Source organism: Sus scrofa, chromosome 8 (assembly GCF_000003025.6).
Source record: "Sus scrofa isolate TJ Tabasco breed Duroc chromosome 8, Sscrofa11.1, whole genome shotgun sequence".
NCBI lineage: Eukaryota > Metazoa > Chordata > Mammalia > Artiodactyla > Suidae > Sus > Sus scrofa.
In genome coordinates, this window is record NC_010450.4 from 47,657,096 (window position 1) to 47,680,211 (window position 23,116).

General features: G+C 42.2%; 1 protein-coding gene across 2 annotated transcripts in view; it reads right to left on the minus strand.

Moving 5' to 3' along the window:
• Nucleotides 1–23,116, minus strand: part of PPID (peptidylprolyl isomerase D) — a 46,537-nt gene that overhangs the window by 827 nt on the left and 22,594 nt on the right. The window contains exons 3-11 of one of the 2 annotated variants that reach the window (XM_021100359.1): nt 13,171–13,677; nt 11,413–11,553; nt 8,373–8,479; nt 6,127–6,315; nt 5,258–5,380; nt 4,991–5,097; nt 2,815–2,956; nt 483–569; nt 347–389 (exon numbers count right to left, since the gene is read on the minus strand). In XM_021100359.1, the coding sequence (XP_020956018.1) occupies nt 347–389; nt 483–569; nt 2,815–2,956; nt 4,991–5,097; nt 5,258–5,380; nt 6,127–6,315; nt 8,373–8,479; nt 11,413–11,553; nt 13,171–13,255 (1,024 nt within the window). In that variant the 5' untranslated portion in view covers nt 13,256–13,677. 2 annotated transcript variants of the gene reach the window in all.

Below are 23,116 nucleotides of genomic sequence, written 5' to 3' on the forward strand. Positions count from 1 at the left end.
ACTTAGGTTATGGCCAGTTTCAGCCTAAAGAATGGCCCTAAACATTAAATTTGCCATAAATACTTTATGTTCTAATGTTGCTCTTTCATCTAGAATTACAAGAATAGGAACCAGATCTCAAATGATACAGCAAAGCAGTCTTCAGACATGTGAAGTGGAAAGGGACCAGAATGCAAGCTGTCTCCGGGCTGGGACCCTAACTTGCTCACTGCAGCTGGCCCAGGAGCAGGTGTTCTATAACATCTGCTGAGCAAATAAATATCTAAGTGGCAAGCGGTACAGTGGTCCACAAAGATATATTCTTACAGGACAAAATGGATTTTAACTACAAAAACTGCCAACTTACCTTTATCCTCTGGCGCTATCTCCTGAGCTTTCTTAAGAGCAGCCTTTAATTGGAAAAAAACAAATAAATAATAGGTTATGATTCATGAAAGTGGTTGTTTTAAAAAAAAAATTTGAAACTTAGAACAAAATCTTACCAATGCTTGATCATATTCTTTTAATCCTTGCCATCCCTGGGCTCTACGGTACAGTGCTTTGGTATTTGATGGGTCTATTTCAAGGGCCTGCAAATAATTATAAAATTAGTACTTTTATCTAATTACTGAATACTAGATTTCATTGCTAAATTTCAATTTACTGCCTATCAGCTGCAAAATCAACTCTTCCCTGCAGAAACCTCCTCTGCTGACGCTTGTCAGCAGAGGGCGCTAAGTGGGCGCAGGAGAGGAAGCGGTTTCCCTTCCAGGCTCCCCTGCTCTGCTCCTTAGGCTCCTGCAGTGAGGTGGCCAAAGGCATGGCTCCCCACAAGCAGCCTCCCAACCCCCACCACGAACTGAACCTCCCCGCTACCCTGTGAATCACAGCCAAGCCCTCCGCAGGGAGGTCTGGACCTCAGCCCCAGGAACTCGGGCCCAGCCTGGAGGGAGCAGCTGCTCTGTGTGATCCACATATATGCACATATAAATAAGTGCTGTTCCCACATTCTTCATAGTTCTCTTTACTAGTCAACCCCTCGTGATTCCAGTTACCCCCAATATATTATTTCACAGTAAACGCAGCTGAAGTCACTGTGACTTCATCTCCTGCCTGGGCCCTAGCCAATACCAAAACAACTTTTTTTTGGTCTCTTTGTCTCTTTAGGGCTGCACCTTCAACACATGGAGGTTCCCAGGCTAGGGGTCTAATCGGAGCTGTAGCCGCTGGCTTAAATCACAGCAACGTCAGATCTGAACTCCATCTGCGATCTATGTACCACAGCTCATGGCAATGGCGGGTACGTAACACACTTGAGGGAGGCCAGGGATGGATTGAACCATGGTTCCTAGTCAGATTTGTTTCCACTGCGCCATGACGGGAACTCCCCAAAACATTTTGAATAAGAACTTGCGTACACTCCTTTAGCTGACGTCTAGGGGTTTTTTTAGCAGCATGTGTGACTTTCAATAGGTTTCCCTCCGAAACAAGTGTTTAAATATATTTTATTTACTTAACGTCGGATTTTACTGGAAATGGTGTATTATCCGCCTTCCTAAAATCAAAAAGATTCAGAGTGAAGAACAATCTTTTCCTCTGGTAAGTTTTTTCCTCTGTTTGTATGCTCCTTTCTAAATTAGGATCTCAGGAGTTCCTTTCATGGTGCAGCGGAAACAAATCTGACTAGGATCCGTGACGTTGCGGTTCAATCCCTGGCCCCAATCAGTGGGTTTAAGGATCTGGCGTTGCTGTGAGCTGTGGTGTAGGTCGCAAATGCGGCTCGGATCTGGCGTGGCTGTGGCTGTGGTGTACTTTGTTGGCAGCTGCAGCTCTGATTAGACCCCTAGCCTGAAAACCTCTGTATGTTGAGGGTGTGACCCTAAAAAGACAAAAAAGTAATAATAATAAATTAGGATCTCATTTCATTTGTCCTCGCTCTGGGCATAGCTGATCTATGTACCTAGATTAATGTAAAACAGACATAAAAATTACTAGAGGTGGTCTTTTATAACACAGAAGCTTTAGTTTGGAAAATTTTTCAAACCATACTAAGAGGGAGATAGTCATAACTGCTCCATTTAAGGAAGGTAATGCTGCCGCTTTTCCAGCTTTATGGGTTAGTATTCCTGGATGTCCCCATGAAGGCAGGTATGTTCCAATAGCACCCATTCTCCTTATACAAGTCCTGATGACCCTAAATCGAAACTGAGTCCTCTTCCCACCAAGTAAGAAGTTCCTTGAGGGGATAAGTCTGTTTTAATTAAAATACCTAAGTGTCTATTAAGTGCTCAACCTGTCTGTGCCCAACACTGTGCTGAATGCTCACATACATTACCCAGTCTTTATAAACAATCCCAGGAGGAAAGCAGTGTTTTGATTCAACATATGGAGAAATTAAAAGACTCTAAAATTAGGAACATACTAAAGATCATAAAGTTAGTAACAATGGTCTAATTAGAAAACTGTGTCTGCTGACTGATTCCACAAGCCACATTCCTAATCATTCCTGGCTTTGTCTTCCAGTGCCCAGCACATAATAGGTGCTCAATAGTTATATGAATAAATGAGCTGAGAAAGTATCTTCATAGAAATTACATAATACACTATAATGGAAAAAAATAAAATCATTATTTTAAAAAAATTACGTTGATATAGCGTTGCAAGCTAAATGAGTGGCCTAAGTGGAAGAACCGAAATTCTAAAATATTTGAAGTTATGTGTTCATTGAGTCTCATTATGTTCTATGAAATAAGATATACCAGTGTCACATAAAACTACTTCTGTTCGAAGTGATAAGTCACAATCCAACTCTTTCAAAAAATCAAACAGACTTACCTCTAAACAACTGTCGACTGCGCCCTGCCAATCGGACATCTTCAGTTTACAAGCACCAATATTCAGCATGCAGCTTAAAGCGACAGGCTGCAGTTTTAACCCATCTGCTTCCTCAGAAACAGCCTTCGCGCCGTCCACATACCTGGAAAGCATATGTAAGAAAGCAGCATGCGATGCCACATAAGACTTACACTCTGCTTATTCAACTCTTCAAAAAGTGTTATGTCAGTTCTGCTATAAAGTTCAACAAATGTGAATATTCTTAATGGCCACAATCTTTTTATTAAATACTTTCCTTCAGAAAATTTAAAATTTGTTTCAACTTTTTTTCCCAGAATGTTCAAAGGAGCCAACTTAAGAACAAGCCCTAAAGGTTATACCCATATATTTTTCTATTTTAAAGTCTAAAGGTTATACCCAATAAACACTTTTCTATTTTAAAACTCAGGTTTCCATTACCCACTTTCTAACTAAGTGGGTTTCCATTACCCTCTTGCTAACATAAGTGGGTGAAACCCTGGTTCTCCTTGTGGAAGGAAGCGGGAATGGAATGGGGAAAGAAACTTCTGGTGCAGATTTTGACTTGTATTTTAGCTCTGATTACTGAAAAAGGCCCCCAACCAACATGCACACCTGGCCCCTAGGATTTGGTTTCTAGAGTCTATCCCCCACTGAAAAGAATCGGGGCTCCTTGGAGAAATTCAGATCCACACACGAGGTTAGGTATAAGATGAGCCTGGAACAAGCTGTGGCAGAAGGCAAGTGCTCAGAGATCATCAGGAAAATACCAAAGGGGTACAGGAAAGGGGCCTCCACTGGACAGCCTTCGAGCATCAAAAAGAACAGTGGTAACAGTGTGATATGCTGAGTTCAATATAATCCCCAGGTTTACAGTGATACAAAGGGGGGGGGGCTTTCAAACAGAAGAATGTCAACTAATAACAGCAGAATGAATGATAAAATTAGTTTTACACAAACTTCAGTGTAAAACTGATTCAGGCAAAATCCTCAATGATGCACTCCACTGGTTGCAAGGCTACAAAGTAGTATTCACACCATCTCTCAGCATCACCTCCTGGAGGAGTTACTAATTACTTACAAAGGAGAAAGGAACTTTTACAACACAGACAGCTGGCTAACAACTATGGCTAACAATGATAATGCCACCTTAACCAAGTGCCAAAACTCACAACAGGCCAAACTGCCAATTGCCTTCAGGATGCGCTATCACAGGAAATATACAACTTCACTTATTTAAGATCTCTTGCTAAAATATTTAACCTCGAACTCATCTTGAGGAAGCAATACAAACACAGATGGTATTGTATAAGACAAATAACTTAGACTCCACAAAGTGTAAATGACTAAAAAAACACGTAGGAGTTCCCGTCGTGGCGCAGTGGTTAATGAATCGACTAGGAACCATGAGGTTGCGGGTCCGATCCCTGCCCTTGCTCAGTGGGTTAACAATCCAGCATTGCCGTGAGCTGTGGTGTAGGTTGCAGACACGGCTCGGATCCCGCATTGCTATGGCTCTGGCATAGGCCAGTGGCTACAGCTCCGATTCGACCCCTAGCCTGGGAACCTCCATATGCCGTGGGAGCAGCCCAAAGAAATAGCAAAAAGACAAAAAAAAAAAAAAAAAACATGTAGTGGTAGGTCTATTAAAGACTAGAGGAGAATAATGACAGAAAACCAAATGAACAATGGAGTCTAGAGGGAAAAAAATGGAAACAACTGGGAACATTTGAATATGGATTATATATTAGATAATACTGTATCAGTGATATTTGTGAGATGTTTTAATGGTATTAAGATTAGGCAGAAGAATGTCCTTGTTTCTTAGGAAACACCTGCTATAATATTGAGGGGCAAAGTGTCATGGTATCTGCAACTTCCCTTCAAAATGACTCTGCAAAAACAAATATAGCTAAAGTTAAAAATTGGTGAATGCAGGTAAAGGTACATGAGTATTTATGTACTATTCTTTACTTTTCTGTATTTTGCAATTTTTCAAAATAAGAATCTGGAGGCAACCAAATAAATTCAACTATTTCAATATGCCTGATTACTCTGCAAGTAATATGCGAAAAAATACAAAACACGACTCCTGAATTTCAGTTTATAATTCAATTTACAAGTTCTTAAAAGCAATTTATTAAAATTATTTTATTACCTTAAAACTTTTGTGTATTTTTTAATGGCCATCTCCCACTTCTGGGATTTGAAAAAAGTATTTCCAATGTTTTTTAAGTCTTCAGTTATTAATAAAATTTTATCTATCTGTATAAAAGAAAGAATGTAAATATACTATAGTTTATAACACGGTTTAGTGCTAAGTTCTATCATTAAGACAGATTCATACAAAAAGCTCAAAATTTAAGTGCTAAATAATTTTAGGCAATTTAAATAATTAAAGTTTAATTAATCCGAAAGTACTCACATCTTTTAAATCTATATCTGCGTCCTCAGGGAAATCTGGATGACTGTCACCAGAACCATCTTTTGGGAATATTCCCCAATCATCCCCTTCCTTCAGTTCTCCGCACTCTGCAATAACGCACAACTGTAAAAACAACCCTAAATGTAGAACTGCAATACCATATTAATGATGATTTAAAAAGGGTCTGGGTGCAAAGGCTACACAGCTTCAAGTCAGGTTCGACAGCATCCAAGTCACTTGTAAAAGGACAGAGTGACGTCAGGAGGCCCATCTGCTCCAAGTGCTGTGATGCCCTCCACACGCAGCCCAGTAGCACAAGCCATGCCACTACTGCACGGAGCACTGACGGCTCCTCACAGCTCGGTGTGCACAGGATACATGGAAAACATCATCATCCTCTTTACATGGGGCATGTGCTTTCAAGTGAACGTTGTTTCCTCAGCCCACCTCCTGCAGGTCTGCATTTCCACTGCCCATTCACAGCCCTGCCCATCAGAGTGGGTCGTATGACGGCCGTTTCTCGAGAGTTACATCATCTAGCCTAAACCTTTAAGTAAGTTACAGGGGATAAAGAAACAGGCCAAGAAAAGGTAAATAATAAGAGAAGGCGAAACCGCAGGTTAAGTGACAGAGAGGAGACCAAGGGTCCCTGGTTTCCTGTGCGCTCTGCATTCATGGACACACTGACTAAAAGTCAGCAAGACTGAAGCTGAAATAATAAAAACCTTTCATGCTGCCCTTGTCTTTCCCACTAGGAAACAGCTTCTCCACCAAGAGCTGTTCCAGCAAAGATTCACCTGAGCCTTCACTCACTCTTCTTTAACAGCAGCCGAGATAATGAGCATCTCACCCTGTAACTGGTTACTCACTTTGGCAGGCTTTTCACCTTTCACCTCCACATTTTCCAGGATCCTTGCCACACCCATGCCCTTAATCACTTGGCCAAACACTACATGCTTCCCATCCAAGTGCGGAGTTGGAACTGTTGTGATGAAGAACTGAGAACCGTTTGTGTTGCAGCCAGCGTTTGCCATGCTCAGTAACCCCTCCTTATCATGCTGCAGGAATAAGTCAAAGGAAAACCAAGGTTAGATACAGTCAAGAGTTTCAATGACTCTCTACTAACCATTCACATTAAACAAGGAGGTATTGAAGAATACAAAACACAAAAAAACTAAGGTGTTTCCACTGTGGTGCAGGAGGTGAAGGATACGGCATTGTCTCTGCAGCAGCTCGGGGATGGGGTGCACTGGAACATCATTTAGGTCAAACAACACAGTGTAGTTTTACTTCATATTAAGTACAACCTTCAATTCACAAAACAAGGTACCTAATCACTTTTTAAACTTTAGGAAAAACTTATGAAACCAAATAAAATAACAGACATAATAGTGGGGGCAGCGGTGGTACTTCTAAACTGGCTACTTTGAGAAAATGCTTACATGTCATCTTTACGATGAAGATGCTGCATTATGGAAATCTATTCTATTACTATGGAAATTCTTCCCTTTACAACACCATTAAGCTGAGAACAGTGAGGGACATTCAGCTCAGACAGGACATTAAGTTAGGTACTTTCATAATCTCCAAGGAAGCCAAATATTACGGCTTCCACCCCAGGGGAAGCCCTTCTTCAGAGAATGCCCAAAAGAAACTGCTCACACATCTTGAAATCAGAGTTCCACCCTCACACCAGCTTATTCAAAGGTTATGTAAGACCTGCTTTCTTCACCTTCCCACCTCACCCTAAGGCTTTCTACATGTACACCTTGTAGGGCCACACCTTTGACTCAGGTTAGGCCTCCCACCTGAAATGCCTTTTACCCTGAAATCTAAATCTAACTCAGCTTTCAAACTGGTAGAAGGCAAGAACCACGTGTCCTTTCAGTAGACCTCCTTTCTTTCACTTTTATTTTGGTTTTTTTGGCTGCACCCATGGTATGCAGAAGTTCCCGGGCCAGGGATCGAACCCGAACCACACCAATGACCATGCCAGAGCCTTAACCTGCTAAGCCACCAGGAACTCTAGGTCCCTCTTCTTTTGATCAACATGTCCATCCCATGATCTTAGTTCTCATCCTTCTGGTAGCTCCCCTTTTTCCTTTCCAAAAGTTTGGTGTTTTTCCCACAACTTTAAATATTATTAATTGTATTTCCTCAGCCTCCTCATTCCTTTGCCTTCCCTCACACTCCTCCCTCAAAAGGGCATCTATATTTTAGCTCCTATCTAGCCAATCTCACCCTGTGAGGCCTAGTTTGCCCAGCTTAAGTACCACTCCTCAATGTCTTCCTGATAATCTGGACCATATAAACTACACCTTTCTCCTACAGGACATATAGAAAGTCTCAATCAACTTAGCATTTATCTGCATACTATTATTCTCCAGTTGTCCTATGTGTTTTAACTCTATCTTTCTGGTAAGATTTTCAATTCCTTATCATGAGGTCCTTTCATTTTTATAAATCCTTTGGTGCCCGTGACTGTATTAGCTGTGGTCAATAAATACTGTTTAAAAGACTGATGACATTTTATTCTCAAATAATCCTAATTACCTTGCTCATATTCCTCATTTCCAAAGACATCCCTTTACTTTTGTACTTACACATCCATTCTTATACAGTGAATGATGCAACATACCCCAATGGGGACATCTTAGGACAATGAAGATAAGAAGGCACAGGTACCACTAATGTCCTTTAGGAGCCTGGACATTAACCAGATCTGCTAGCTTGCAAATCCCCTGACATCTTGAACATTAGTGATGGTTTTGTTGCTCTTCAGATTTAAGCATAAAGATGCACAAGTTACCATCCCTCCGACAAGAACATTTTCCCTGCAAGTTTTTACCATTTGGTGCCACCCTTAAAAATGTCATTGGCTTTACTAAAGGACAGAAACCTGAATCGCTCTGAAATAACTGTTGTATTCTTGCCAAATAAAAGCATTACTGGGTAAAATTTTTTCATATTAAAGATGCTTTACAAGTATGATTTCTTTCACAAGAAAAGGAGACTCTAAGGACATCTGAGGCATTTATCCTAATCCAACAAGTATCCCAGACATATAACACAACCTTTACTCTCAGCAATAAACATGTACTTTTGTCTACTTTACCTTATAATGGAAATTTTCATCTTCAAATTTTTCACCATAAATACTTTCTCCACCTGTCCCATTCTGATTTGAGAAGTCTCCACCCTGAATCATAAATTTCTTAATAACTACAAAACAGGAAAATCACTATTAGAAACCATGGAATGGCTGACTTCAGAAATGTTAACTGATGAATATGTGATAATAAAGACAGTTTCTCTGTCTGTCCCCACCCATCCCTCCAACTCCAAACTCATGAAAGGCTTTTCACAATCTGAATCCCAACTACTATGCCTGCCTGAGGCCCCAATGACACTCTAAGAATTAGTTCATATGCACCTGCTCTACACAATTGTCAGAGACCTCAAAATCAGATCTCCAGGGTACCTTGATTCTAACTCCCTTTTATAATATGTATCATAATGATCCATCTCCTCCAGCAAACAATTAGCTCCTAAGTACAGCAACTCCCTCCTTCATCCCTAGTACTCATGTCCAAGGCTGGGCACATGCTGGTTACCCAACAATGCCTTCTGAATAAACCAACTATTCCCAGGAGATGTGTTACACTGTGATGGAAGCACTTCAGCAAATTTCACTTAGGAGCAGTGTTCCCAAGAACACTGCCACATGCAGAGATTCCCTACCTAAGACTCACCGGATGATGTAGTAAAGAGACACAGCTGGGTGACGGGGGAAAGATACAGGCAGAGCCTGGAGAATTCAATGTTTCCTTAGTCTCTCTCCCTGCCATCAAGGTTACAGAGCACATTCTTCCTCGAGCAAAGAAAACGCAGCAACATGTGCATAAGGTTTCTGCCCTGGAAAGTCCTTTAAAGACTCAGCAAGGTTTTTATTGGGACTGATCACACAGGCACCAAAATTCCAGATTCCAAAAAGGGAAGCAAGTGTTCAGCAGAAACTGAATTATTTGTACAAACAGTCTAGGCAGAGAAAACCACCTTGACAATGTAGACAATGGTTCAAGTGCCAGGTCCCCAGACTCCAGGAAACAGCCACCCTTGCAAGCAGACTTTTCTAAGAATAGCAGTCTCGGGCCTGCCATGCTCTTTTCTACATACGCTTTATTAGCATACAGGCACACCTCATTTTATTGTGCTTTGCAGATACTGTGTTTATCACAACTTGAAGATTTATGGCAACTCTGCATCAAGCATGTCTATCGGCACCATTTTTTTCAACAGCATCTGCTCACACTGTGTCTCTGTATCACATTTTGATACTTCTTATAGTATTTCAAACTTTTTCATTATTATTTGTTATGGTGATCTGTGATCAGTGATCTCTGATGTCACTACTGTAACTGTTTTGGTGTTTTTTAGCAATAAAGTGTTCTTAGATTAAGTTACATACCTTTTTTTTGGCCTAACGCTCCTGCACACTCAAGAGACTAAAGCATGGTGTAAACAAAACTTTTAAATACAGTGGGAACCAAAAATTTGTGTGACTTATTTTACTGCAAAATTTGCTTTATCAAGGTGGTCTGGAACTCCAGCATCTCCATCTTTTCTTACACTGGTATTTTATTAAATATGAAAGTAAACCACCAGTAAATTTTTTTTAAGGCCATACCCATGGCATACTTAAGTTCCAGGCTAGGGGTCAAATTGGAGCTACAGCTGCCAGCCTACACCACAGCAAGGCCAAATCCGAGCCTTGTCTGTGACCTACACAACTCAGCGCCAGACCCAGATCCTTAACCACTTTGCAAGGCCATCGATCAAACCCAAATCCTCATGGATACTAGTCGGGTTCATTTCTGCTGAGCCACAGTAGGAATTCTGAAATATTTTTAAATCAATGTTAATATTTTCTTAATCAAGTCTTTAAAATAATTACTGATATAATTACAGTTTAACTTATTTGTTCATTCATTAAACAAATATTGAGTGCCTACTCAATAACTATACTAGCTGCTGAGGACCAAATGGTGAGAAGACCAAGTTCCTGAACTCATGAAACCTACAGTCTATTGGGGGGCCTATCAAATAATCACTAAACAAAGGTACTGTAACCAAGTGGGACCCTACGGGGCTCCTCAAAACAGACCTCCCCCTCCCATGTCGTCCACCTTCTTATCTACAGAAAAACTTCAGCCTCCTAAGTTTCCCCTCAGTTCCAAAAAGTAAATTTAATCAGAGAAGTGAGAAAATGCAGAAAAAAGGAAGAGTCAAGCAAGACAAAATAATAGCTTAACCATAAACAAAGTCAAGGACCTTTAGTTCCTCCTTAAGGGCTAGATAATATCCTGAGCCATGTCCTTAGATCTGTTTTGCAAATATTGAAACCCTGCCCCAGGCGGAAGAAGTTAACCATACACCTCCCACAAGCAGGTAAGACCCCAGACCAGTTGGAACCAGAACGTTGATGATGCTGCCTCCCAATGACCTCACCACCAAATCAGAAGATGTCCCCGAGGTGATCACACCTCCCCCCGACCCCCCATTCCTGTCTTTAAAAATCTCTCCCTAAGCGACTTCAGCTCTTTCAAGCACTAGCTGCCTGGACTCCTTGGTTTGTGCCTACAATAAATGGTGCCCTTTCCTTCACGACAATCCAGAGTCTGTAGATTGGCTTTACTGCAAGTGGGCAAGTGGACCCAAGTTTGATTGGGTAACAGTATGTATGACTACACAGTGTGAAAAGCAGTGTGAGATGATATCTTTTAATCACGTATGATACCAGGTGTCCAAGACATTGAACCTTTAAATCAGCTGCAGCCTTCCCAAGCAATCCAGCCCAATAGGCATAATTTTTTGTCACCAGCTACCCAAGCACTACTTATTTACCAGACTGCACCCTAGTGAATTGAGGGCAGTCTGTTTCTCTATACCTAAACCTTAGTGCCCTTCCACAATTCATTCCACCTTTCACAACCCTTATGAAAATGACCATTGTCTCAGATGTCAAAGCATCTTCTCGGAAACTAACAGTTAAACTTTTGACTCTCATCCCCTACTTAGTGTTTTCTTCCCTAACTCCTACAGAACAGGACTCAATGATCCATAAGAGGAATGAGATTCAGAAAAAGTATACATACTTCGATGGAAAGGGCATCCTTTGAAATGGAGCGGTTTTCCAGTGGTGGGTCCAATGCCTTTTTCTCCTGTACACAACGCACGAAAATTCTCTGCAGTTTTGGGTACAATATCTGCAAACAATTCTAAGACAATTCGACCAACTGAAAGAAAAAGTGAAAGAATGTTGGTATGCCACACAACCAACCAAATAAATGGTAAAAGATGAGTTGGTAAAATTAGTGACTGAAATACCAAGCTCTGCATTTTTCTATATTTAGTCTACCTAATGTTAAGTATCATATATTTAGATGAATTTGAAACATTTTATTACACCTTACAAAGGATCATAAATACAGTAGCCAGAAGACTAGCACTATTTAAGGGATACCATGAACTACAAGCAGTTTTTAATTCTAATTTCTCTGACATGTCCTCTTAACTTCCAAAACCAAGTAATTGTGGGTGAAAAATACTGCCTGCCACATTAATAAATAAAAGATGTTGGCAGCCATCAAGCCGGCAGCCACCGCAGCTGCCCCCAACTGTGCACCTGAAGGGATTCAGGATGGCCCTAGATAGATAGCTAAGGTGCATACCGAAGAAAGGACTTGAATAAGCACAGAAGCCTACCTACATAGAAAAGCACTGAACTCACTAATTTTAGGTGCCTGGTTTTCTTTACTCTTCTGCTGGTCTTTGTGGCACAACTCCTGTATCCCAGCTCCCCCATCACCTCTTTGAGGCAGTCCCTCATAGCTGAGAGGCTGACTCCCAGGCCTAAGCCCTCAGTTTTGTCCAGCAAATAATACATTATGTCTCAACTTTTAGGTTATGCTTTTTTTTTCAGGTGACAGAAACAACAGGAGAAAATGAAATATCCTTTGAGTGGTCAGGCTGGCCAAGTTTTAAGTATAACTGTAGTCTCTGTGCTCTGTGGAAACTGCCTAGAACTGCCTTGAAAGCGAAAGCTGAAAAAGTTCCCACTCTAAGACAGATGAAAAATAAACGTAGCACTAAAATTCAAAACAAACTGAACATCTAAGTTCATACATGTGTATGAATAACATCCACAGGGTCCCTCAAGCTAGATGTGTCCGTTTGTATAATGCATTCAAACACACTGCCTGGCCAGCAATTTTAAAGAGCTCTGGAACAAGAGCAATTCAGCAACAAAGCAATGTGCTAATTCACAAGGCTTCAGGCACTTCAGAGCTGCTATGGTAGCCTAGGCAACCACAGAGCCACATGGATCTAATTTTCCCAAATGCCAAAACAGGGAAATGTTCACCTCGCTGAATGGACCTCTAAGTTCAGAATCAGTAATAAGGAGGGAGGAAAAAAAGTAAAAGAAACAATTTTTTTAAAGAGTCGCTTTAATGTATAACATGGCAATTACTGATCTATGTCGGTAGCAAGAGACACGGCGTGACAGGAGTCCACCAAGGTTTTTTGAATGTCCCCCTGCAAACATAAAATCACCTTATCTTAGGCCAACGTGATGGTGCTAGGTGGCTGGCTAGTGAAAACAAATCCGGAGACAAGCCGAAAGACCGCCACCATCCCCGACCAGAAATTTCCAGAAACTTCCTTACACCCAACAGCACCGGCACAAGGGCGTGGGTTTGGCCCAACCCCGGACGCCAAGACTAGACGGTAGTATTGCTCCAGGGCTCGTTGTGGGCAGCCATCCCCCCCTCCCGCCCCCCGCGCCAGAGCGGCCCCCGGCCCGAGCCCGGCCCCAAGTCCCGAGACCCCGACCCTGGGGCGCCTCGCCTCACCTCGCTCCCCTCCAATGTCCACATCAAAGAAGACTCGGGGGTTACTTGGGTTGGAGGGCTTTGCCTGGGGAGACGGGTGTGACATGGTAACCTGCCGAAGCGTTAGCGAGCTACTCCTGATAACCGCGTGGCCACCGCGCAGCTCAAACCCCTGAGCGCTTCAGTCCGCGAAAAGCGGCGGCGCTGACGAGCCTCTTCCGGCGCCAGGTCCGGAAACCGCGGTCCGCCTTCCGGTGCCATCTCCAGACTTCCGGCGCCGCGACCAAACTTCCGGTCCCGCCTCCCAACTTCCGACGCCTCCGCATACGCGAACCTGCCTGTGGCGGTTCCCGCCTTCTTTTTCCCCCTCATTTCTTCTCCGCTGTAGTTGTAGCCGCAGTTCTTTTTATTCTTTTCGCTTGGGTTTCATCGCTTTTCCTGCTGTCATGGTGTGGGAGAGCTTTTCCGCTGGCCTTCCCCATTCCATTCTCGGTCTCCGCTCACCGGAAGGGCTGCTTCTGTGCAACTCTGGAAAACAGGGATAAAGAGGGTCGTTTGAGGATAAAGAGTCCGTCACTTAACACTAGGCCTGGTACAACGTGGCCATGGCTACCAGTGGTCGCTGTGCTTTTGTTGCCGTGTTGTGACTTACCCCGACATGCTGGCGGTGTGAGTGAGCGCGGGAGGCCGGGGCGGAGGGTCCAGGAGAGGGCAGTGGATTCCTGCTGAAACTGCGTCATTACAATGCCCACTTTACCTTAGGGGGATTTGTGCAAGGGTTTTACCTTTCTGTGTGACTGCGCAGTCTCACTTTTTGATATAGCCTAATTTTGGAGAAGAGTGGTATGTATGGTCCTTGGAACTTTGCGGTATTCTAATTGTTGACTGATTTATTTCATGTTTCCTTCCGTGAGAATTAAACCCCACGAGGACAGAAATTTGGTTTTCTTTTTTCTTTTTCATTTTTTCCTGCCCCAGCACTTCTTACAGTTTCTATCCTTGAGAACGTTTCATTTCCATATGCCTTTATGTACTGTTTGAGAAAATTTTCTGTATCAGTTCTTAAGGCTGATCCTTTCCAATTGCAAGACATTAAAATTTAAAATGTTAATTCCTTATCAGTTGAGGCCCTTCAGTTTATGGTGTTTATCCATTGTGGTTCCTTAAGATCCACAACAGCTCAGCACATAACCTCTGGGTCCCCGTGATAAATAACAGATTCAAAATAAGTTGATATTTAACCCAATCCTATTCTCAGGCTACAAACTGGTAACTTAGACTTTGTCTGACAAATACCAAATGATAATTAAAATTTTTTAATTTTATTTTAATCTACTAGCTTCGAATCAGCTTGTAGCTTATTAATCCAAGAATTATTACTTTTACCCCATAACCATTCTTATGTAACCATTCTTACATCATAATCATTATGATTAACTCAGCAGCATAACTAAGTACTTCTACTTAGTTATCAGACTTATGGGGTTTAAATTCAATCTCTCATGGATACTAGTGACTTTGGACAAGTTACTTAGCCTCTTTGTGTCTCAGTTTCCTCATCTGTAAATTTGGCTAATAGTATGTATCTTGAGTTTTTTATGAGGATTAAATGAATTATTTAGGTGTTTCAGAATCTGACACAGTTAAGTACTCAATAAGTGTAAGCAATTATTACCATAAATAGCTAACACTATAATAATACTAACACTTTATTATAATAAATGTTAATAATATCAACATTTCAAAATGAAAGCTAAAACTGCAAAGGTGGTTTGAGCATGGCTCTGCATTCTCAGGAAGTAGAACATGATACTTGCTGTTATAAAGGTTTCTGGGTGTAAAAGAGTAATCCAAATGTTACTCTCACTGTGTCCAGATTTTTCACAGGAAAGTAACAGCTTTATATTAATTGTCATGTTCCTAGGACCAACCTGAATAACCTGAACTATACCTTTGAAAACTCCTCCAGAACTGATCCCTAGAGAGAAAATAAACCCTTCTCCTGGAAGACACTCTGTCTTATGGCTCAGCTGGTTGAGGATCTGGTGTTGGCACTGCTGGTCTTGGGTCACTGCTGTGGCACAGGCTCCATCCCTAGCCCAGGAACTTCTACATTGCCGTGGCAAAAAAAAAAGCAAAAAACAAAACAGTGCTTCTGGTTTCTGAAGTCTTTTTACTCATGTGCAGCAAGGAACAGAACCAAAGCTATGCACTATTTCTTTTTTTTTTTTTTTTTTTTTTTGTCTTTCGCCTTTTTTGTTGTTGTTGCTATTTCTTGGGCCGCTCCCATGGCATATGGAGGTTCCCAGGCTAGGGGTTGAATCGGAGCTGTAGCCACCAGCCTACTCCAGAGCCACAGCAACGCGGGATCCGAGCCGCGTCTGCAACCTACACCACCGCTCATGGCAACGCCGGATTGTTAACCCACTGAGCAAGGGCAGGGATCGAACCCGCAACCTCATGGTTCCTAGTCAGATTCGTTAACCACTGCGCCACGACAGGAACTCCTGTTTCTTAAGGCTAAGGACACAAGTTTCATTTGAGTAGTGGCAGGAATATTTCCTCTAAGAACCCTATTATTGTTTCTGTCTCTCATAAGTGTGATAGGATAATATTAACAGATTGCCTCCTCCAACCAATATTCGCTTCTCAAAATTTTTTTTGCCCATCACTCCACCCCAAACAAGCAGCTAGGCTTTCTGTTGTCATTGCTTTAGGGAAAGATGTGAGCACAGAGAAAGCAAAGGGGGGAAGAGTCCTTCCTGGCTTTGGTGTTGCGAAAGACTCGGCTTTACAGGAATAAAGATTACTGGCATAGCAGAATATTTGGATAAAGCATCTTTTGTAAGAGTATGGCTTTCACAGAGAAAACATAAAACTCAAAGGAACAAACCCATTCACTGGGCTGGGACGGGAGAAGGTTGTGGGCGATTGAGAGGGGAGAGTAGGAGGGAAGCAGCAGTGGGCTGATTTCCACTGTCCCAGCCACAGGGTGTCTGAACTGTGTTCCCCAGTCACATCCCTGAGAAGACAGGTTTGTGAGATCTGAGAACAGAAGGCAAGTGCCCAGATTCCTGCAAACAGCCCAGGAAGGCAGCTGACCCCTGAGAGAATATGGGTTCATGGTATGAACAGGTAAATGAGAGCAACACACACTCCCAAACATCTCCTGTGCCCTCACTTGGAGTGAGGGCAAAATCATATCCCTGTATATGCACGTGTGTCATGGAAGAGGAAAGACACCACGCTTAAAAGGGAGCTTGCAGAAGAGAGCTCAGAGCTCAGCAGAGACTGGAAGAACTGAATGAAGATGTCGAATTTCCCATTGGATGCCCATGTGGACAGATGACACTGGGAACCAGAGGCTTCCAACCTAAACACTTGCTTCCATACTAGGATTCTCAGATGTAGACCCAACCCCCGGGGAGGGGGAATGCCAGAAATTGGCAGCATTATGGTATCACCAATCCTTTGGAAGAGGCAATTTGAATTTGAACTTAAAAAGTGAGTTATAGAAAAATAAACTTGGAATTCCCATCATGGCTCAGCAGTAACGAACACAACTAGTATCCATGAGGATGTGGGTTCCATCCCTGACCTCTCTCAGTGGATTAAGGATCTCGCATTGCCATGAGCTGTAGTGTAGGTCACAGATCAGCTAGGATCCCGCATTGTTGTGGCTGTGGTATAGGCCGTAGGCCAGCAGCTCTGATTTGACCCCTAGCCTGGTCCATATGTTGCAGGTGTGGCCCTAGAAAGACAAAAAAAAAGAAAAAGAAAAACTTGTGTTCCATACACATCACGTGGGCATAGGCTGCGGATCATTGAGGTCCTCACTAGGACCCAGACAAGTCTGAAGTCACACTCAACCCCCTTATCAAAGGTAAAGAATCAGGAAGGCCACTGGAGTTTGGGGAGAAAGTCTAAGGATTCAGGCTCTGACAGCAAAATCAGAATTCTAGGAAGATGTCAACTTGTAACTCCTGAGGAGACACATGATTCTGCTCCCAGAGGGAACACTGATAATGTATGGGAAAAGGATCCTGCTCTGAACCACACAGAGAAATTGTTGCTTACACTGCAAGACCAGTCATTACAAGGCAAAATGGAAAACACCTCACAGGCTCTGCCTGCTAAGTTTATAACTATCTTAGGATAATTGCAGATTTCCTAAGCAGGAATATTGAACCAGTAGAAAACAACAGATGCCACCAGGGGACAGCAGAGTCTCACACCAGCAGAAGTCACACACAAATGATGTGTTGGATCCTGTTTCAGGACTCCCAGTGTGCCAAGTCTCTTGTAGGAGTTGGAGTTGACATTGATGACCAGTTTATAGCACCAGACAAGAGGCTTTATGTCTATTCCTTTTCTGAGGACTAACAGGATTAACTCTTTTCTGTTGCAAAATGTGTATTTAGCTCATAGACCAAATCCAATGATACAAATCCATTGTTGAAATCCTTAGTATTCCCTTTCTCCAAAGGAAGAAAAATTCACATTCATCTAAAAGGACCACCTCAAAATGGATTTTATGATTATCACAATCAAAAATCATAATAACTAGCACCTATTACTCACTGCTGTGTGCCAGGCTCTGTGCTAAATGCTTTACATATTTAATGTTATTTTATCCTCAACATAACTCTGTATCATAAGTGATCTTAGCATCCTATTTCCCTTAGCAGACAAGTATGTGCTAGCAAGGTAAAGAAAGTTGCCTGATAGGATTCCAAAGCCAGTTCACTATGTACTATGTATCTATCTTTAAACCAATATACTATGTAAAAAACACCAGGATATGTAAGGGGCCTCTGAGTTCCTCCTGATATTAACAGTGGATTTGGTTTATCCTTGCAGAACTTGTCTTTGACCAGACATCATAAAACAGTTTGGGCTTCTATACCTTTTGTAAGTTATTCTCTACCTATAAGAATATGAACTGAGACAAATAAAATACCTTTCCATAGAGAATGAAAACGATAATAAAATTTCCTCCTAATCACCTTACACAGAGAGTAGAGTTGGTACTAATCTCTGGCATCTCTGAATTTCCTCAATTCAGGACAGAGATTGAAGGCAAAAGAAACTAAGAGGCATGCAAGTAACAAATCCTGGTGACTCTGACTGTAGAGTCACCCTAAGAAGAGGGATTTATACAGGGAGGGTCTGTTGGGCCTTACTGATTGACAGAGATTTTGGGGGGATTTAGGATTATCTCTTAAGAGCCAATGTAAGATTTTTAGCAGGGTTAACATTAAAAGATTTACATTATTAAACGACTATTCCAGTTCTATCATGGAAAACAAAATCAAAGGAAGCAGTAACGGATGTAAGAAAGGCAGTGTACCAATTACTAGGGATGAGAGATGACTCTAGTTTGTAGAGAAATGGCAGTAGCAATGATAAATAAAAATTGATAAGTGAAAAAGGCATTTGGGGAAGGGGTGTGAAGTCAACAGTTGCAAGCAATGGATTGGACATGGGATGTGATACGAGAGAGTGTGGATGCAGGGTGACACCTGGATGTTATTGTGTGTTGATCAGCACATGCTGAGAATGGTGAGGCTGTTCACTGTGGGGAACACTGGGAGAAGATAACATTGAGCAGAGTAGCGTACGTTTGGTCTTGGACACGTTGAGTTCAAGGTACCTTTGAGACAGTCAGGTGGGGAAGTTGAATAGTTAGTGGGATATATCACGGGGGAGGTCTAAGATGGAGGTGGAAATTTAGGTGTCATGAGTGGACAGGTGACAATTTCATGGAGACAGTTGTAACTGCTGGGGAAGGGAGCAGAGGGTGAGTAGAGAAGAGGTCTTAGGGAAGTTCCCGTCGTGGCGCAGTGGTTAACGAATCTGACTAGGAACCATGAGGTTGCGGGTTCGATCCCTGCCCTTGCTCAGTGGGTTAACGATCCGGCGTTGCGGTGAGCTGTGGTGTAGGTTGCAGACGCGGCTCGGATCCCGCGTTGCTGTGGCTCTGGCGTAGGCTGGTGGCTACAGCTCCGATTCAACCCCTAGCCTGGGAATCTCCATATGCCATGGGAGCGGCCCAAGAAATAACAACAAAAGACAAAAAAGACAAAAAAAAAAAAAAAAAAGAAGAAGAGGTCTTAGGGCAGAGCCTTGAAGAACTGCAACATTTAAAGGCCAAGGAGAGAAAGATGTGTCCGCAATGGAGACAGAGAAGGAAAGTTGGAAAACAAACTAAGAACGGAATGTAAGATCATGGAATCCCAGGGGAAGGGAGGAAGGGCAGAATGTATCATGTATCAAGGAGAGATTGAAAAACAGGCTGACTGGTACACCTGGAAGGTTAAGTAAAAAGGAGACCACAAACATCCACTGGATTTAGTATTACATTGTTGTTTTTTTTACTGGCCACACCAGCAGCATATGGAAGTTCCCAGGCCAGCCACTGAATCCGAGCTACAGCTGTGACTTATGCCATAGCTGAGGCAACGCAGTATCTTAAACCCACTCTGTGGGAGAAGGGAATCAAACCCACACCTCCACAGTGACCTGAGCCACTGCGGTTGGATGCTTAACCCACTGCACCACAGTAGGAACTTCCAGGATTACATTTCTAATGGAATAATTTTGATTAATAATGTTTTAAATTCATAGTGGTAACATTTATTCCCAATAAACTTAACGTTAATTTTTTTAGTTGTTTCTTTTCTGCAGCTGCACCTGCAGCATATGGAAGTTCCTGGGTTAGAGGTCAAATTGGAGCTGCAGCCGCCAGCCTATGTCACAGCCACAGCAACACCAGATATGAGGCACATCTGTGACCTACACCACAACTTGCAGCAATAACAGATCCTTAACCCACTGAGCAAGGCCAAGGATTGAACCCACATCCTCAAGGAGACAGTGTTGGGTCTTAACCTACTGAGCCAGAACAGAATGCCTAGTCTTAATATTATTTTTAATGTCCTTATTGAAAGTGATTAATAAAATACAGACTCCTGTAAACATATAAATGTCTTCAGAAAAAGAGGGTGTCCCCCACCACAGTGTGATCCAGTTCCTCTGGCAGAACGATTTGTGGGAATTAAAAGAACTAAGACTGCTGAATATCTAATGTGCCAGGTACTTTCACATACATCTGTATCCTAGTGTCTACATCAGTTTTTCTAGATCAGTATTGATGGCTGCTGGTGACAGTTTGAAATTCAAAAAGTGAGTTGGCCCATAGAAGTTTTTCAGTCCTCATTCCTGTAACACATCCCATCAAAGTTGATGTGTTTAAAACTGAACTCTTACCTACAAGTTCCCCAACTCTAATTAGGGTTCTCCTCTTACCCTCTCTATTTTCTTAAATGTACAGTGGGCTAGAAATATTCAGGGTCTCACTCTGCAGAAGCAGAGAACATCTGGTTGGCAGCAGGTACTCAGAAATGTTCATGGGCACAATTTGTCAATCCTCCTCTAATTTATCTCTCAAATCTTCCTCCCTCCTGTTCAGAAGCTTTCACACTTTAATGGAATAACCATTAATGGCTCTGCCATCTCTACATTTCCCCTAATTTATAAGAGGAGCATTAAATAACATGATGGATGGCGTTCCTGAAAATACCAAAAGCACAGCACATATTACCACTCCCCAAAGTTTTTTCTTGTATTGACTCTCAAAATAAATATACATATAAACATATTGTTAAGTCATTTTCACCAGTGTCTCAGATGTGTATGGTTTTCTAGAATTCAGATTGGAAGGATGGGTTTGTTTAGTGGAGCCACATACCTTAATGATCTCATGTTCCTTATGCAATCCCTGCTGACTTTCATGTGGTATCAGCTAGGCTTTTTTTTTTCTTTTTTTTTTTTTTTTTTTGTCTTTTTAGGGCTGAACCCATGGCATATGGAAGTTCCCAGGCTAGGGGTTGAATTAGAGCTGCATCTACCTGCCTACACCACAGTTTATGGCAACTCCAGATCCTTAACCCACTGAGCGAGGCCAGGGATGGAATCCAATTCCTCATGGATACAAGCAGGATTCAGACCGCTGAGCCACAAAGGAAACTACCTCAGCTAGGGCTTTTAACAGGCTCTGTGTTGTGGCTCCATCACTGAGATCACCAGTGACAATATGAAATAAAGGGTTTCTATGCTGTTGCTAGAACAGTAATTCAGGTGCCCTGGATACCAGGCCAGTGTGAAGCAAATAAATGAATTTGTATTTTCACCCCCAGAAAGGAATATCTCACCTTGCCAAGAAGAAAGTTTTCAGAGAGGGTTATGACTTTCCTCCGGTTGCAACGATGGATCTGTTTAAATCCTGGAATTCTGTTGATAGTTCCAGAAATCTGTACTACAAAGCATCATCCATAAAAAGTCAACCTTGACTGCAAACACTGTGAGGCTGATAACTTGGTCACATTTCAGAGGAGGAAACAAGGTGAGAGAAGCCAAAAAACATGCCCCAAGGCCGTGTTATCAGAGCTGCCAGGCCCAGAAACATGCTGTGTGGGTCACCAAGAACATTGCTCTTTAGGGAGTTCCTGTTGTGGCTCAACAGGTTAAGAATCTGACTAGTATCCATGAGGACGCAGGTTCAATCCCTGGTCTTGTTCAGTGGACTAAGAATCTGGCATTGCCATAAGCTGTGGTGTAGGTCACAGATGTGGCTTGGATCTTGCATGGCTGCAGCTGTGGTGTAGGCTGGCAGCTGCAGCTCCGATTCTACCCCTAGCCTGAGAACCTCCATATGTCGCAGGTGGGGCCCTAAAAAAAGAGAGAGAGAGAGAACATTGCTCTTTCTCTATCTGGACCTTTGGAGGCATCTGCCAATATTAACTATTTTGTTTATTATCTAAGTGATGATAGTTTTAAAATTGTTGCTTCTAAGAAATTAGCCAACTGATTCATTTGCTTCTTCTTTTTTTTTTTTTTTTTTTTTTCAGCTCCACACATGGCATGTGGAGGTTCCCAAGTCAGGGACTGAATCCTAGCTGCAGCTGTGACCTATGCCACAGCTACAGCAGTGCTGGATCCTTAACCCACTTCAGTTGCTTCTGAGGTTCCCTTAAAAGCAGTCATTGGACCATGCTGCTGGAAGGAGGCGCTACGTTCAGGTCATTAAAAAATCACAAATCTTTTAAGCCTCAAATGGAGAATATAGATAATGATTTTTTAGTACACAAGTAAATTGGAATTTGGTCTAGGAAAACAGAATTCCTCTAGACTCAGATTTTTTTTTTTTTTTTTTTTTTTTTGCTTTTTAGGGCTGCACTTGCAGCATATGGAAGTTCCCAGGCTAGGGGTCAAATCAGAGCTACAGCTACCGGGCTACACCACAGCCACAACAACTCAGGATCCAAGCCGCATCTGCAACCTACACCACAGCTCTTGGCAACGCTGGATCCTTAACCCACTGAGCAAGGCCAGGGATCGAACCCTCGAACCCATGTTCACTTCCACTGAACCACAACGGGAACTCCCGCACTCAGATTTTTGAGACGCACTGGAAGAGGACTCTGGTTGTTTGCTTTACTTTTATTTCTAATAAAATACTCAGATGTGATGAAGTGATAATATTTGCTGAAGTAACACTACGTAACATCTACTGGGAAAAAGTGCCTTTATTCAGCCGACATTACTGAGTACCTAATGCATGCCAGGCCTGGCATATAGTTATAAGGATGCGAAGTAGAGTTGCTGTTTTTGACTTCACTGTCTTCTAAAAGAGACAAATCATTGTAATATATGTAACACAATATATATTAATATATACACATAATAATAGGTATCATGCTCAAGACACTGTGAGAAAAAATTGGGGAGTTGGGACTTTGGAGCGCTCTAACAATTTTATAGGGGAGATGCCATTTGCCTAAGTCTTCTGAATTAGCTAGACAAAGACATTAGGGTCTAGAGGGATACCTGTTAATATTACACACAGAGCATAGCCTAAAAACGGTCTATGTCTAAGAAACTAAAAGCCAGGGAAAGAAGAGAAGCA